The sequence below is a fragment of the Moschus berezovskii genome, chromosome 8 (assembly GCF_049115385.1).
Source record: "Moschus berezovskii isolate FMDL1 chromosome 8, NW_MosBer_1.0, whole genome shotgun sequence".
Classification (NCBI taxonomy): domain Eukaryota; kingdom Metazoa; phylum Chordata; class Mammalia; order Artiodactyla; family Moschidae; genus Moschus; species Moschus berezovskii.
The window spans coordinates 86,809,511-86,825,557 of record NC_142467.1 but is presented as its reverse complement, the minus strand read 5'-3'; the positions used below and the strand labels follow the sequence as shown (position 1 = coordinate 86,825,557).

Below are 16,047 nucleotides of genomic sequence, written 5' to 3'. Positions count from 1 at the left end.
GGACTGTTGCATTAACCTCCTAAATGTCTCTCTCTGGTTTCACTTTTGCCCCCTACCTTCAATTCTCAATACACATCAACTGTAAAAATATTATTTCACTCCTCTGCTAAAAACAAACAAAAATCTCCAATAAATGATTCCATTTCACGTAGAATAAAAACCAAGGGCCACATAATGACCAACAAGCTCCTAAAGATGTCTTTGCCATTCAGTCCTTCCACCTACTGTAGGATTCTGTTCCATTCCCTTCCTCCCCTCCCAGCACAACCCCCCCTTTACCTGTCTGAATTCATCACATATTCCTCTTCTCAACTCCTCCCTTCTGAGTCACACTGGCTTTCTTATTGTTCATCCATCACTTATGCCAGGAAGTTTTCATCTATCCTTGTCCACTGGGCTTTTTACTAATTCCTTCTTTTCTTTGCTGAAATATCCCTTTTTCAGGCAAGCCTGCCACATACACTTCATTTAGCTTTAAGCTCCTGACTCTGTCCACCCAAATTACCTTGATTGATTCTTCTCTGCAGTGTTTACCACCTTCTAGCACTTTATGTACTTGCATGTTTATTAGGTCCATTGTGTTTCCTCTCAAATGAACATACAAATTCCTTAAACATAGGGAATTTTTTGTTCTGTTATTTTGTTACTCTATCCCTAACATCTTCAGGAGGGCTAGGATGGTCAATAAACACTTGTTGAATGAATAAGTGAATGAATAGTTGAGTTAATAAACCTCCAATCTTAAGAAGTCATTCTGTTGTTACCAACCAGCAAGCCTTTTTTTTACAATACTGGGGCACTTTTATTATTTTCTCTCCTACTATCTCTCTAATGAGTGTGTTATTTTATTCCCATATTTCTGTGCATGTCTCTTACTCTAAAAAAGTCAAACCGTTTAAAATGTTCACACAGTAATCAGTGACTATTGAACAAAATTAATTAAATTCCCACTTAGTGAAGGACACACTGGGGTTCTGAGAGATATAATTGTTTTTCTTGAATCATACCTAAATCAGTTTTCTACTTGACAGTACCTCTTCATCATGAAATGGAAAACACGCTTCTGATCATCACAGGTGCTGGGCAAAACAGCAAACCATTTGAAGGACCTTAATAAGCTGGCCCCTCTTGCCTTTTAACTAATTTTACTTTCTATCAATCTATCTCACAAGAACTATTTTCACCAAACTTGATTTTTGCTACCCTGTAGTTCCAGGGCATGTGTTTATCTTTTTCTTAGATTGTTTCCTCATGCTCTCATCTCTGTTTGTTAAAATCGTACCTATTCTTCATGAAAATGAAAAGTGAAAGTGTTAGTCGCTCAGTCGTGTCTGACTCTGCGACGCCAGAGATGGTAGCCCGCCAGGCTCCTCTGCTGTCCATGGGATTCTCCAGGCAAGAATACTGGAGTGGGTTGCCATTCTCATTCCTCATACCACAACTCACATGCTGCTCCCTGCCCCTCCCCACAAACCTCTTCAGTTCTACTGGTCAGAACCATTTCTTGCCTCTGTGTCCACAAGCAGGTTTTGGATGTCTGTCTTTTATAGTTTTTATTTCATTTCATGATGTTGTACAGCTATTTGTCTACCTTTATTTTTGCATTTCTCAGTGACACCTTCCAGAAGACAAGGACTGTGCTTAATCAAGAAATTAATATTCGGTCACTGGATGAAGCCAAATCCCCCCAAAAAATTGAGTCCAGTACGTGTGCATATTCAGATATGACACAGATATACAAGAAAAAGTACTGTTTGAAGCTAATTTCTTTTAGTAATGTCTGAAACAAAACTACTGGTTTAAAAGGCAGCTTTGGCTGCCTGACAATAATATTTAAAGGTCGTGAGTCATGGCCTCAGGGTAACCATAGTAACTCGGCATAACACAGGACAAGTCATATTGTACCATAATTAAGGGAACAAAAGCTTTAGAAAGCCTATTAGCCTTGAGAGAAAACAAGATTAACAAATATATTTATGAAGCTTGTTTTTATTGCAGTGATTTCTTACTTCAGGGTTCATAGAAGATCTGAAAAAACATCTTCAAATTTCTTTTGGCAGGAAGTAATAATATGACATATAGGCCTTATAGTTGTTTTTTCCAGTATTTAATAAGGACATAAATATTTCATTCCTTTCAGTGAAAAAAATCTTTATATCTGTTCTCTCAACTTTTACCTCCTTTTTTTCACCAGTTGGTCCAAGCGGATACATATTTTAATAAAAATCATTTGGAAATACATCAATTGAGCACCTCGTCTCTTCTAGGAGAGGATAAAGAGATTTGTTTCATTCCCTAGGTTAATTGCATCCAGTGCCTAAGCATCCCTGGCTTAGACAGCACAGGTGCGAGTTCCCATTTGGTTTAAACTATATACGCTGTGGAGAAGGTCTGTCTCAAGGGCCTGGGAAGAGGAGGGGGCAGAAATTAAGGCAGGCAGATACATGGGACCAGTTTGTTCCTGCTTAGAAGTGAAAGAGTTGAATTGCACCGTTCTAAAGGTGAAGTGGAGTTTCATGGCTGTCCACTGTCTCCTTCATCAGAGCCCTGCTCCATGCTTGCACAGAGGACTCTGTTCCATATACCAAGAGAACAGACACACCACTTATGATTTACAGTGAGAGCAAAGCCCCGCTTTCCACTTGACTTCCCTGCTGATGGTACCCTGGGCTGTTCCTTTCAAAGTTGTTGTTTTTGTCACAGGCCATTTTTCCTCCATTTGGTAATATTGCATTCACCTCTCCAATTGTCAGCACATTGACATGTCATCTCTAAAAGTGCCATGTTCAGAGAAATGAAAACAAGTGTTTGCTAGATTTTTATTTTCTTTAACAGAAACTACCTTCAAAAAACTTCCTTCCCCCAAAAGATTGTCAATCTTTTGAGAGTCACAGACTCCTCTGCACATAGAAAGGGTTCTCACAAACAGGAGAATTTGTGAATTTCTCATTTCATTTATGGACCATAGACATAGGTTAAGTAAATAAAAACAAGGCTCACACATTTCATGTTGGAGAAGGAAATGGCAACCCACTCCAGTATTCTTGCCTGAAAATCCCCACAGGAGGGCTGTAGTCCAAGGGATTGCAAAGACTCGGACACAACTGAGCAAGTGAGCACACGTTTCATGTAATGAAAATATATTTTAAATCTTAATAAATCAGGACTAGAGTTACATGTGTGCATATCACAAGTACACCATTTTCTAGGATATAGCTCTTTGTACAGAAAAGTTATGGTCATCTCTCATACAAGGTTTAAAAGAAAATTCTAAGTGGAAGGTATGTCTACATTTTAAGGGGAAAGGAACATTGTGTCAACATGCAGATTTCCTAATGATTAACTATAGATCAATTGTAGCAGGGAGCCGTACTTCCATATTTATAGACAGAGTTGGTTTGGATTTCTGTTTGAGTAAGGTTGGAATGACCTAACTTCTTTTGTGTATATCTCTTGGCAAGGGGAGCAGCAAAGATGACATTTCATTCCAGTGACTCTAAAAAAGGGCTGCCTCAACTTCCCCTTCTCACACCAGTATAATGGTTGGAGTGAGTATGTGATTTTGAGGAGAATGAGTGAGGAACATTTTATTCATTCAACAAATATTTACCGAACACCTTCTGCATATCAGACCCTGCCCTGTGATCTGAGAAGGCATCCATGTTCAAAGAAAGAGATCATTCTCCAGGAAAGGAGAAAAAGTCTGTCTGATGTTTTCCCCCAGACATGAAGGAAAGGTTTTCTTTGAAGCACCAAGTGAAGGCTACTTTATCTATAAATTCCCATGAATTCTTTTGGAACCGGAGTAGTTAGGAACTCACCTGCTTCTCCCTGGGGTTTCACACTCTGGGGCCACAGATGTCTTGCTGTAACATTCTCCCATCTCAAATCGGGCCCCCTGAGGTACCCTGTCTGTGGGACAAACATCGATTTTCCCCATTCCTTAGACATTTAGAATCCCTGTTACTACTCTGCTGTCCCCGTTACTAGGCAACCACAATGGCTGAGGAAAGGACAGTTAGCTTCCCAGAGAAAAAGTTTCAGTTACAAAGCCACAGTAACCTCTAAAAACATCTCACAAATCAGATCCAGGCATGAGTGTGATGAAAATCACTATGTATTCATCATTTCTGGAAAATGCACTCAAAGTGGGCCACAAACAATGGTTTTTGTGATCAAACCATGACATGTTTACATTCAGAGCCAGTGCTAAGGAAACAATCACACTGTTTGTCTGAGTGTGTGTAGTCACAGAAATGAATTGCTTTACAGGCTGCCAGTAGTTTTTGCCATAGACCACCTCCTCTTGTGATAACATTCCTTTCCTGGGACCCATAGGCCCCAGGCAGAAAACTGCACCTGGCCACATCCTAATAAAGGCTTCCATCTTTAGAATGGACTTGTTGGATCTCCTTGCAGTCCAAGGGACTCTCAAGAGTCTTCTCCAGCACCACAGTTCAAAAGCATCAATTCTTCAGCGATCAGCTTTCTTCACAGTCCAACTCTCACATCCATACATGACCATGGGAAAAACCATAGCCTTGACTAGATGGACCTTTGTTGGCAAAGTAACATCTCTGCTTTTTAATATACTATCTAGGTTGGTCATAACTTTCCTTCCAAGGAGTAAGTGGCTTTTAATTTCATGGCTGCAATCAGCATCCGCAGTGATTTTGGAGCCCAAAAAAATAAAATCTGAGATTTTTCCCACTGTTTTTCCATCTATTTCCCATGAAGTGATGGGACTGCAAGGAGATCCAACCAGTCCATTCTAAAGGAGATCAGTCCTGGGTGTTCATTGGAAGGACTGATGCTAAAGCTGAAACTCCAATACTTTGGCCACCTCATGTGAAGAGTTGACTCACTGGAAAAGACTCTGATGCTGGGAAGGATTGGGGGTGGGAGGAGAAGGGAACGACAGAGAATGAGATGGCTGGATGGCATCACCGACTCGATGGACATGAGTTTGAGTGAACTCTGGGAGTTGGTGATGGACAGGGAGGCCTGGCGTACTGTGATTCATGGGGTCGCAAAGAGTTGGACACGACTGAGTGAACTGAACTGAAATGAACTGATCCTGATTTAGGATTGCAGAAGTGATAAATTATGCTGATTAGCTGGTGATCTGCTCACTGTCACAAATCATCTGTAGTCACTGCTCCTTCTTCCTTGTTTGTCTCAAAAACACAGCCACTTTCTCCCAGCCAGTTGCTATATCTCTCCCTGGATGCATTTGTGGACCCAGAACAACTTGTATTCACTCCACTTCCTGCTCTGGCAGGAAGTACATATAGGACCTTTGCAGTCTACAGACAGAATCACTCCTGGGCTTTGAACTCTTATGTCCTGGGCTCACACAAACCTAATCACACAGTGCATCCAAAATAGATTAGATTGGTAGGAGAGAAATTTTTCTAATCAAGAGTTTATTTCTACGGATGGAGCATGTAGACCAGATAACTGCAACAGTAGTGAAATCAGTTCAGTCACTCAGTCGTGTCTGACTCTTTGTGGCCCCGAGGACTTCAGCATACCAGGCATCCCTGTCCTTCACCAACTCCCAGACCTTGCTCAAACTCATGTCTATCAGGTCGGAGATGCCATCCAATCATCTCATCCTCTGTCGTCCCCTTCTCTTCTTGCCTTCAATCTTTCCCAGCATCAGGGTCTTTTCAAATAAGTCAGTTCTTCTCATCAGGCGGTCAAAGTATTAGAATTTCAGCTTCAGTATCAGTCCTTCCAATGAATACACATGACTGATTTCTTTTATGATGGACTGTTTGGATCTCCTTGCAGTCCAAGGGACTCCCAAGGGTCTTCTCTAACACCACAGTTCAAAAGCATCAATTCCTCGGTGCTCAGCTTTCTTCACAGTCCAACTCTCACATCCATACATGACTACTGGAAAAACCATAGCTTTGAGACAGACCTTTGTTGGCAAAGTAATGTGAAATAAGTGGTAGCTTATCAACTAAAGAGTATAATGAGCATTTACTTCTCCAACAGAACTTTGTCACCCAGATCCCTGGTAAAAACAAGTAAACGCTACAGGTAAAGTTATGAACCAATGAGCAGTTGGTGTTCTAGGAGGAAAAATCAACACTAATTAGGTGGATGTGGAAAGATAAAAACTGGGGTATTGGCCTTGCCTCTAGTTAGCAGTCTGTGTGAAATTCAGAAAATCATCTTACCTCTTTGTGACTTTTCTTTTATATAAAAGAGTTGTTTCTGTCACCCTTCCTGCTTTAACATTCTGTTCTGTTTCCCTAGCTCATCTTATTAAAAAACCCACAAAGTGGATTACTCTTTACCGCCTTTTAGAGGAATGTGCAGATATTCACTGTGTGGTTGGTTCATACCAGTTTTTGAAAGGAAGGTCATCTCTGTAATGGCTGGTGAAAGGCAGTGTAAGCACTAATTATTTATAGTGCTTATTAATCTTTATCTTACATCTCATGATCAAAAAGAGGTGAGGAAATATGGCTGGTACAAAAACAGACTTTCAAAAAGTCCTTGAAAAACAAAGTGACCTTTCCACTATTCAGTTCAGTTCAGTTCAGTTCAGTTCAGTTCAGTCGCTCAGTCGTGTCCGACTCTCCTCGACCCCATGAATCACAGCACGCCAGGCCTCCCTGTCCATCACCAACTCCCGGAGTTCACTCAAACTCATGTCCACAGAGTCGGTGATGCCATCCAGCCATCTCATTCTCTGTCGTCCCCTTCTCGTCCCTCCCCCAACCTTTCCCAGCATCAGAGTCTTTTCCAGTGAGTCAACTCGTCGCATGAGGTGGCCAAAGTATTGGAGTTTCAGCTTTAGCATCAGTCCTTCCAATGAACACCCAGGATTGATCTCCTTTAGAATGGACTGGTTGGATCTCCTTGCAGTCCAAGCGACTCTCAAGAGTCTTCTCCAACACCACAGTTCAAAAGCATCAATTCTTCGGCGATCAGCTTTCTTCACAGTCCAACTCTCACATCCACACATGACCACGGGAAAAACCATAGCGTTGACTAGACGGACCTTGGTTGGCAATGTCTCTGCTTTTTAATATACTGTCTAGGCTGGTCATAACTTTCCTTCCAAGGAGTAAGCATCTTTTAATTTCATGGCTGCAATCAGCATCTGCAGTGATTTTGGAGCCCCCAAAAAATAAAGTCTGACACTGTTTCCACTGTTTTTCCACTATTACTTCTCCTTAAATGAATGCTACAGGGAAGGATTTCAGAAGGAAGTGATGAAGAAGCTAGCAGGTTTATTGAAGGCATATTAGTCTACAGAATTTTTGACTGAACAGGCTAAATAATGGAATAAATTATTCTATCCTTTTGTGGTTAAGTTGAAGGAAAAAACTTATTAATGAAAGTCATTGAAACAAACTTATTTTTTAAAGATGGACTAAATCTTGAGGAAAAACTACAAAATTTCCCTCTAGACTAAAGGAAAAGGGGAGAGTTTTAAAATTTCTAGAAATAAATATAAATCATTGGCACTTCCTCCATTAACAGCATTTTAAATTAAAAAAATCATAAGCTCATCAGGGCTCTTAAAGACCACTCTACATAATCTGAAAACTTACTTGTCTGTCAGGAGTACATCTTATTTTAGAATCAGAAATCACATATGTATATATAACAAAGAAGAATCCTAAGGAGTATACATAATTTATGTGCTCTCATCCTAATACTTATCAAGATTTCTTGTTAAACTTAGGTCAGAGAAGAAATAAGACCAGAAAAGAAGGTAGAAAATAAGCATACAATGAGCAGAGAGCAAGACAGAACAGAGAGTAGATTACAATGAATTAGAATGTCTGAGGAGAGAAGACAGAGCTGCAGTGGAGGTCTTGAGAGTCTCTGCTAGGGAAAGAGCCCTTTGGCTTTTATCTGTCGCTCACTTTGAATTCACTGATTCACCAAACGTTGAAGACCCATTGTGCACTAAGCCTGGTGTGAGGCATAAATAAAATCAATACTGGTCCCCATTCCCTTGGAACCGATCATTTTATCAAGGCTGTCATTCTAATAGCCTTGAATGTTCTATTAGAAAAAGAGTAAATGAAGAAAGTGTTGGGTGTTCCAAAGGATGTCCTAGCTTAAAAAATCCCAAGCACCAAAAGAAAGAATAAATGAATAAAAACAAGCAGATGTACCTCATAGATATTCCTCCTGTGGAGGCACAATTCTGTGGAGACTAATCACCACTTTTCACAGAGTTGACCTCGGGAGGTTCACTATGTTTTCACTGTAATGGACACAAGGTGACAGCACCGTGGCTGGGAGTCAGGGTGTGTCTGACCTGGGCAGGGACAGGAAGAGAGGGTAAAGGGGAGAGAAACCACAGTGACGTCTCACAAACAAGTACATGGACTGTCAGTCCATGAACTGTTAACAACCCAAACATCTTTCAGTTGATTGCAACAGCTTTCCTTGGGTTTCTCTCAAGAATTAGCCAGCTCTCTTGTCATTGTTTTTTGTGACCTCTTCCCTGTGTTGCTGATTGCTTGACACAGTGGGTCTAATTATCTCCAGGCTTCCAGCATGCTTTAATGAAGAGGGTTGTTTATCTGGGTGAGCAGAGAGGCTTGCCTACCCCTTGGTCCTAAAGTCTTTGCTCAGAAAACAAGAATAAAATTAAAAGCTGTTAGCTGATGAGCAGGAGTGGCAGCTTTTCATCTCTGGCTTCTTTAATGGAAGAAAGTCAATATTCTTTTTCTTCCTCACAGTTCTATATTGCATGAACATTTGTCACATTAGGAATCCCAAATAGTCTCTCAATGCCCCTATGAGAATTGTCTCTGTCCCTTGTGTTCAGTTTTAGAGAGACAATAAATTCATGTACTCAGCACTCACCGTATAACCCAAGGAGGGACAAATACCATCCATCCAAAGGACTGCATAGCATCTGAACTTCAGCAACTGATCCTGGGACTTAGAATCTCAAACAAGTGATATAAAAAATGAAATAAGCAATTGAAGTTCTAGTTATCCATATGCTCATTTATTTTTTACCACAAATATTTACTGAGGCTCTGCTACAGGTCAGATATTTTTCTAGATGCTGGTGATATAGTGATAAAAAGTAAGACAAAGTTTCTGCCCTCATAAATTTCATACTTTAGTTGGTGGAGTCAAAAAAATTGCAGAAGATAATTTAAAAACAAGAATGTACAACTAGGAACAGGAGACAGCATAGAACTGAAACACAAAGGATGGGAAAGAAGCAGCCTAGGGACCTTCGCAAAGAAGAGTGTTCCAGCCAGTGGTTCAGTCCTATCCCATTGTCATAGAAACATGCTAAGTAGCAGCATTAAAACCTGTCCGACATCATGTCTTTCTGTGCTCCCCTTCACAGAAAAATTCATCCAAAAAGTTGCGTATTTTTCCATCTCTCTTCAGGCTTCTCCAACTATTCATAGTATCCACTGGAATGGCTTTCATTCAGGCCACAAACAACCTTCACTTTGTCATCTCCCTTACATAGCTGCATCCTGAGCTAAACTTTCCCTATTACGAGCCCTGCTTCTTAGTCTCTGGAATGGCCTTGGTTGCTGTCCATTCCTAACCAACTCTAACTGCAAACTCTGCTGATTTCATGAGCCCTGATAGACTGCCAGTTAGTTCGATTTTATTTTCTTAACCCAGAATGGTTTCTGTTGCTTCGAACCCAGCTCTAATTCATGCACTTCTGTTTTTCATATTCCTGTTTATTTTTATTCAGGAAACCCAGTTGTTCAACCTACAGCCCAGTCCTCGTTCATGATTTTGCTTACAGTCATTGCTTTCTTTTAACTGTTACACTGTCTTGTTGAGGACATATTTGTGTTCCTTCTATGATTGACAAACTGTTCTTTTATAGTTATTTATTTCTTGAGAGTAAATCACTCATTCATTTAAAAACATTTGTTATCATGTTCCTATCACAGTGTAAGATATTGGAGTTAGACATAGGTTAAAAACAGTAATGGTTCCAAGAAATTTCTTTTTTGGGTTAATATATTTTAAAATATTTTTCCTGTTTTTCCAAATACTCTGCTACATTAGGTTCTATCGAATCTATGTGGAGTCTCTAATTGTATCTCTATTAAAATTTCTTGTAGGTTAGCTGTAAAATTAAATATAATTTATTTAAATATTATATTTTCATCTCTAATGATTTTTTTATACTTCCAATAAAGAATCTAGACTCAAATAAGTAAAACCAAAGGTGACAGTAGAGAATCTTAAGTTGTTTCTCAGGAAAATCACCTTCTCTGCTAGGACTTTTTTCATGGCCCATGGCCAAATAAATGAACATGTTTTGATGGACAGTGTATTGTGAAGGATACTTTCAGTTACAAGTTACAGGAAAGGTAACTTATGGCAATTAACTCATAAGTGAGTTAGCTGGCTCGTGTGAGTAGAGGGTTCAGAGATTAAAAGTACTTCAAGGTTAACCATAGATGGTATCTGAACACAGTATCTTTCCATCTTGCCATTCTTCTATCACCAGCATTGGCTTCTTCTGATGATTTATTTTCCTCGTGGGCATACAATGGCTGCCAATAGTAAATGTGATTCCAGGTGACTTTGTTCACAGCTAGAGATAGAGAAAGAGGGTTGCTTTCCCTAATCTTAGACAGAAGTCATATGTTTTGTTGAGTGATCCTAAGTAGCTGAGTTACATTGACTTGGAAAATGTGATTAACTTAAATCTGAAATATATTTCCACCGTCAAACCAACTACTGTGGCAACAGGAAAGGATCAGGGAGAACACACCCTTTAGGACTAAGGGTGGGGTATCAATGCCATTCAAATCCCATGGCTACTACATAGTGAGGAATGATGAAACGTATTTGGGAGACTTTTTGAACTGTGGTGCTGGAGAAGACTCTTGAGAGTCACTTGGACTGCAAGGAGATCCAACCAGTCCATTCTAAAGGAGATCAGTCCTGAGTGTTCATTGGAAGGACTGATGCTAAAGCTGAAACTTCAATACTTTGGCCACTCATGCGACGAGTTGACTCACTGGAAAAGACTCTGATGCTGGGAGGGATTGGGGGCAGGAGGAGAAGGGGACGGCAGAGAATGAGATGGCTGGATGGCATCACCAACTCAATGGACATGAGTTTGCGTGAACTCCGGGAGTTGGTGATGGACAGGGAGGCCTGGCGTGCTGTGATTCATGGGGTTGCAAAGAGTTGGTCACGACTGAGTGACTGAACTGAACTGAACAATCCAGTGCAGGCATATATTTGCACATAATCTTTATATAATTTGCATGTGCATTTCTTATTTGGTTATTTTGTATTAGAAACAACAATGATATCTTATTAATACAGGATGTTGCCATATAAGTGATTTACATATTTTTTTCATGTTATCCAGACAAGAAAATATTCAGTAAGATTAATTTACTATTATAATCCTTAAGGTCATTATTCCTCTATTTTTGTGTTTTTATTCTTCCTCACTGAGGTATATACCAGCAAGGGAAACAAAAAATTAAAGGATAAGAACACTTAATATTTTTATCTCAAATATAATTTGAGAATCACTATTTTAGATAAAACTATAAACAGTAGCCCTATACTAGTTTGTATATCATTTATCCTCAGAATACAATATTTCTATTTAAAATACACTGTACTCACTAACCCTATTATAGTCATAAAACTACCAGTCATTTTGTAGCTATAGATTAGAAATTATTTTGAAATGTTTTTATCTAATGATATGTTTATTTAACTTAAGACATTCATTTTAATCTCTTTACTCCAAGAATGATGAAGCTTCATCTTTACTCTTATAGAAACCGCAGCAAAACAAAACATCTTGATTGTGTCAAAAATTCATAAAATCTTCCTTCATATTTCCTTCAATCTTCCTTCACAGTTCATTTCATTATTTTTCCTTCACTTTTTCTACCATTCATTGAATTTATTCACTTGATTGAATACTCAGTCTGTACCAGGCACTACTAGGCACTGAAAATGTGTGTGTGTTTTACTTGTACAATGGACAAGGATTTGAGAGGCTTCTCTACTCTCCCGAAGTGCCCAGAACACTGAAACAGAGATCAGAAGATTCAGAGTTGGGATAGAGACAGGAGAGAGCAGCAATACGATAGAAGTACACACATTGCCCTTACAAAAAGGCTAACATCAGGCCACTGAGCACCGGGAAAGAGGTCTCAGCCCCAACTATGAGAATCTGAAGATGACTGACAAGTCACCTCTTTAACCTGGAAGTCACGGCTTCATCATTATCCTTCACCAAGAAGACAGCACTTTGGAACTTGATGTGAATGTGAGTCGAAAGTAAATGACAAATAGGAAAGACAATTTGTACCATCTGTACTCATTCAAAGCACGGGATGTTTTGCCATTCTAGAAGCATTCATCATCATAAGCTATCAGTGTGGTAGAGAAACAATTCCTCTTAGAATCTGCCCTTTTCAGCACAGGACAGTATTTGTGTTTCACAGAAAACATACAGAAATTATTCAAAAAGCAGTTACTCTGAAACAACTAAAAAGCACTGAAAATGTTGTATTTATTGTTTTAATTTTAGGGAAGAAATTAATTATTAACTGCAATCGGAGGAAAAGAAATTTGATCTTGGAGTGGTTTATGTGTGGCAGGTCAAAAATAAGGGAAAAAGTTTAAATAGAGTAACTTAAAAAGGAAAGCAATTTTGTCAGTGTTCTAAATTTTAAGAACACTCAACCTATACCACACAGGGAGAAAAAATGCTCACAATCTACCAGATACTCCTCAACCAGTGAATTATTATTTGTCCTGATAAGCCTTTATTATTATTTTATGAACAAGTTTGTGAGATGCTTACTGAATCTTAAATAATTAAACAAGAGTGTGAAGTCCTAGAAACTGGTAAAATGGAGCTACCTTCCCACTTTCAAAGTATCACACTTATTATTCATCATTCAAAGGATTATTTTGGCCATTGGAGTTATATTAGTAAAAGAACTTACATGAACTGTAAATCCCAAGATTGGGTAGAGATCATAGTTAATTTATTATATTACAGGTAGAGAATATAGATTAAGAAAATAATTGAAGAGAATAAAAAGCACAATTAAGTGCCTTAACAAATGTCACTCTTTTAATTTTAGCTACAATTAATAAACAATTATTTGCTTTCACCTAAAGACTCTGGTCAAGGCTATGGTTTTTCCAGTGGTCATGTATGGATGTGACAGTTGGAGTGTGAAGAAAGCTGATCGCCGAAGAATTGATGCTTTTGAACTGTGGTATTGGAGAAGACTCTTGAGAGTCCCTTGGACTGCAAGGAGATCCAACCAGTCCATTCTAAAGAAGATCAGTCCTGGGTGTTCACTGGAAGGAAAGATACTAAAACTGAAACTCCAATACTTTGGCCACCTCATGCGATGAGTTGACTCACTGGAAAAGACTCTGATGCTGGGAAAGGTTGGGGGCGGGAGGAGAATGGGGATGATGGACAATGAGATGGCTGGATGGCATCACCAACTCTGTGGACATGAGTTTGAGTGAACTCCGGGAGTTGGTGATGGACAGGGAGGCCTGGTGTGCTGTGATTCATGGGTCGCAAAGAGTCAGACACGACTGAGCGACTGAACTGAAGACTCTGGTAAAAACATAGTAACTTTTAAATTGGTTTCTAAATTTTAATTACTAAATAAATTTTTTTGAACTATACCACAAGTCTGAAACTTAAAAAGAATAGAAAATTAGCAGTTCCATTCCCGTGTCCTCTTTTTCAGAAGTATATTGTTTTATACATTTTATCAGATTAAAATGTCATATGCACTATTATAAGAATTTTCTATTTGTAATTAATGAGATGACTGTGCTCAACCTTCCAGGAGCCATCTTTCAATCTGTGCTGCTGGAAACAGGCAATAAACAAATATTTAACAATAAAATATGTGTTGATGATACGGCAACTTTGTCAAGAGAAAACCATTCTCTAGGTAGTAGATGTCAGTTGTTCCTTTAATCAAGACACGGTTTAATAAAAGGCAGGCTTTCTGAGGCTGCTACAAGAACAAATGTATCCTCATGATAGAATGGTTCCCAAAATAAGCTGTCATGTTTGGCTGCTTTCTGTGGGTAGATTGAATTTCATGAATGATCCTCCTGTCATTTCACACATGGCAGATTCAGCAGAGCAACAACCAAAGAAAACTCCTGCCAGTGGAGGTGGTTACCCAGTAACAACTACAGGACCTACTTTCATTTGTCTCTTGATTTACCTAAAGACAATTCTTAAAAAAGCAAACATAAGTCTCACATTGAGATTTCATGAATTTTGCTTATGAAATAAAAATAAACAATCAGACTCCCTTAGTTGAAGTTGGAGATGCAAAGGAGATCAAAACCACAAATGAGATGACACTACAGGTTATCTTAGGCTGACAATCTCTCCTTAAAATAACGTTTCTCCATTTAATTGACAACTTCAGAAACGAAAATTTAAATGTTAACAAGTAGTTACAGTGTACGTCCTCAAGACTTTTTGTATCTTTTAAAACTTATCTTTAAACATATATTCTATTTACGTTATTCATTTTAACACTGTTGTGGTGATCGTTGTTATTGCTCTTTCCCATATAAAGAAAGTAAGACTTGGAAAAGTTAAATAATTTACCCAAGATCTCATGGCTAGGAATTAGAGAGCCTGAAATTCATATACATGTCTTTTTGTTACTAAAATCCATACTTTTCATCACTGTGTTATATGTATTTTCTGTAGCCCACCACCACTCAAAATGTTCATTTTCGTTCAGTTCAGTTGCTCAGTCATGTCTGACTCTTTGCAGCCCCATGGACTGCAGCACGCCAGGCCTCCCTGTCTGTTACCAACTCCTGGAGCTTGTTCAGACTCATTGAGTCCATCGAGTCAGAGATGCCGTCCAACCATCTCATCCTCTGTCGTCCCCTTCTCCTCCCACCTTCAACCTTTCCCAGCAGCAGGTTCTTATCAAATGAGTCAGCTCTTCGCATCAGGTGGCCAAAGTATTGGAGTTTCAGCTTCAACATCAGTCCTTCAATGAATATTTAGGACTGCTCTCCTTTAGGATGGACTGTTTGGATCTCCTTGCAGTCCAAGGGACTCTCAAGAGTCTTCTCCAACACCATAGTTCAAAAGCATCAATTCTTTGGTGCTCAGTTTTCTTTATAGTCCAACTCCCCAGTGAAAAACCATAGCTTTGACTAGATGGACCTTTGTTGGCAAAGTAATATCTCTGCTTTTTAATATGTTGTCTAGGTTAGTCAAAAATGTTACCATGGATATTTTTAAGTCATGAAGTAGAGTACTCAAATTCATCCACTGAATATTTAATCAAAGGCGTAGCAACTACAGGTGCTTCTAGAAACTGAAAAAGTTTTCCCTCCCTGCTATCTCAGTACCTCACATCTTTTCAAGAACAAAAATTAGTTAGCATAATCTCCAACTTCACTTTTTTTTTTTTTTGCATCCACTTTCTGTTGAATGCAAAAGGCATGGCAACTTAATATAAGGATTGGTTTCTCTTAAAACTCTTATCATCAGAAAGGATTGTTATTTATATAAATGGCTGGCTAGACTTACTTTGTATGTGTGTGGTAGAATTTAAAATATATTTACTTTTAGAAGATATTATTTTAGTTGAATTATTTTCATTTTAAAAATACACATAATGAACCTCAAAGACATATTTTTATGTCTACTGAGAGAACTTCCCAGGGGTCCTCTGTTCCAGGCATATCTTTGGATGGATCCTAATAGAATAGAATGAAGACTTGAATCTTTCATGCTGCTTATGAGTGGCAATTATGTTACTGTCATAACATCTGTGTTTGAATAAGTCATGCTGCTTCTCTTGGAATGTTCTGGAATTATTACACACCTATAGCAACAAAAATCATGAGTGTAATGTGTAGAACAACATATCCCACACTTTTTATTTCAATGAACTTCTGAACAACTTGATGAGACTGTTGCTAATGAGGAAACTGAGGTTTAAAGAAATGTGATGACTTGCTCACATAGCTGGAAGTACTGAGTGGACTCCAAATGTTCTG

The 16,047-nt window shown here is 38.8% G+C and overlaps 1 protein-coding gene across 1 annotated transcript in view; it reads right to left on the bottom strand.

The window, feature by feature from the left end:
• Nucleotides 1–3,940, bottom strand: part of CCDC192 (coiled-coil domain containing 192) — a 223,939-nt gene extending 219,999 nt beyond the window's left edge. Inside the window, exon 1 of the mRNA XM_055428785.2 lies at nucleotides 3,822–3,940. Coding sequence (XP_055284760.2) covers nucleotides 3,822–3,940 — 119 coding nt within the window. The remainder of the gene's footprint in view (nucleotides 1–3,821) is intronic.
• Between the last annotated feature and the right edge of the window lie 12,107 nt (nucleotides 3,941–16,047).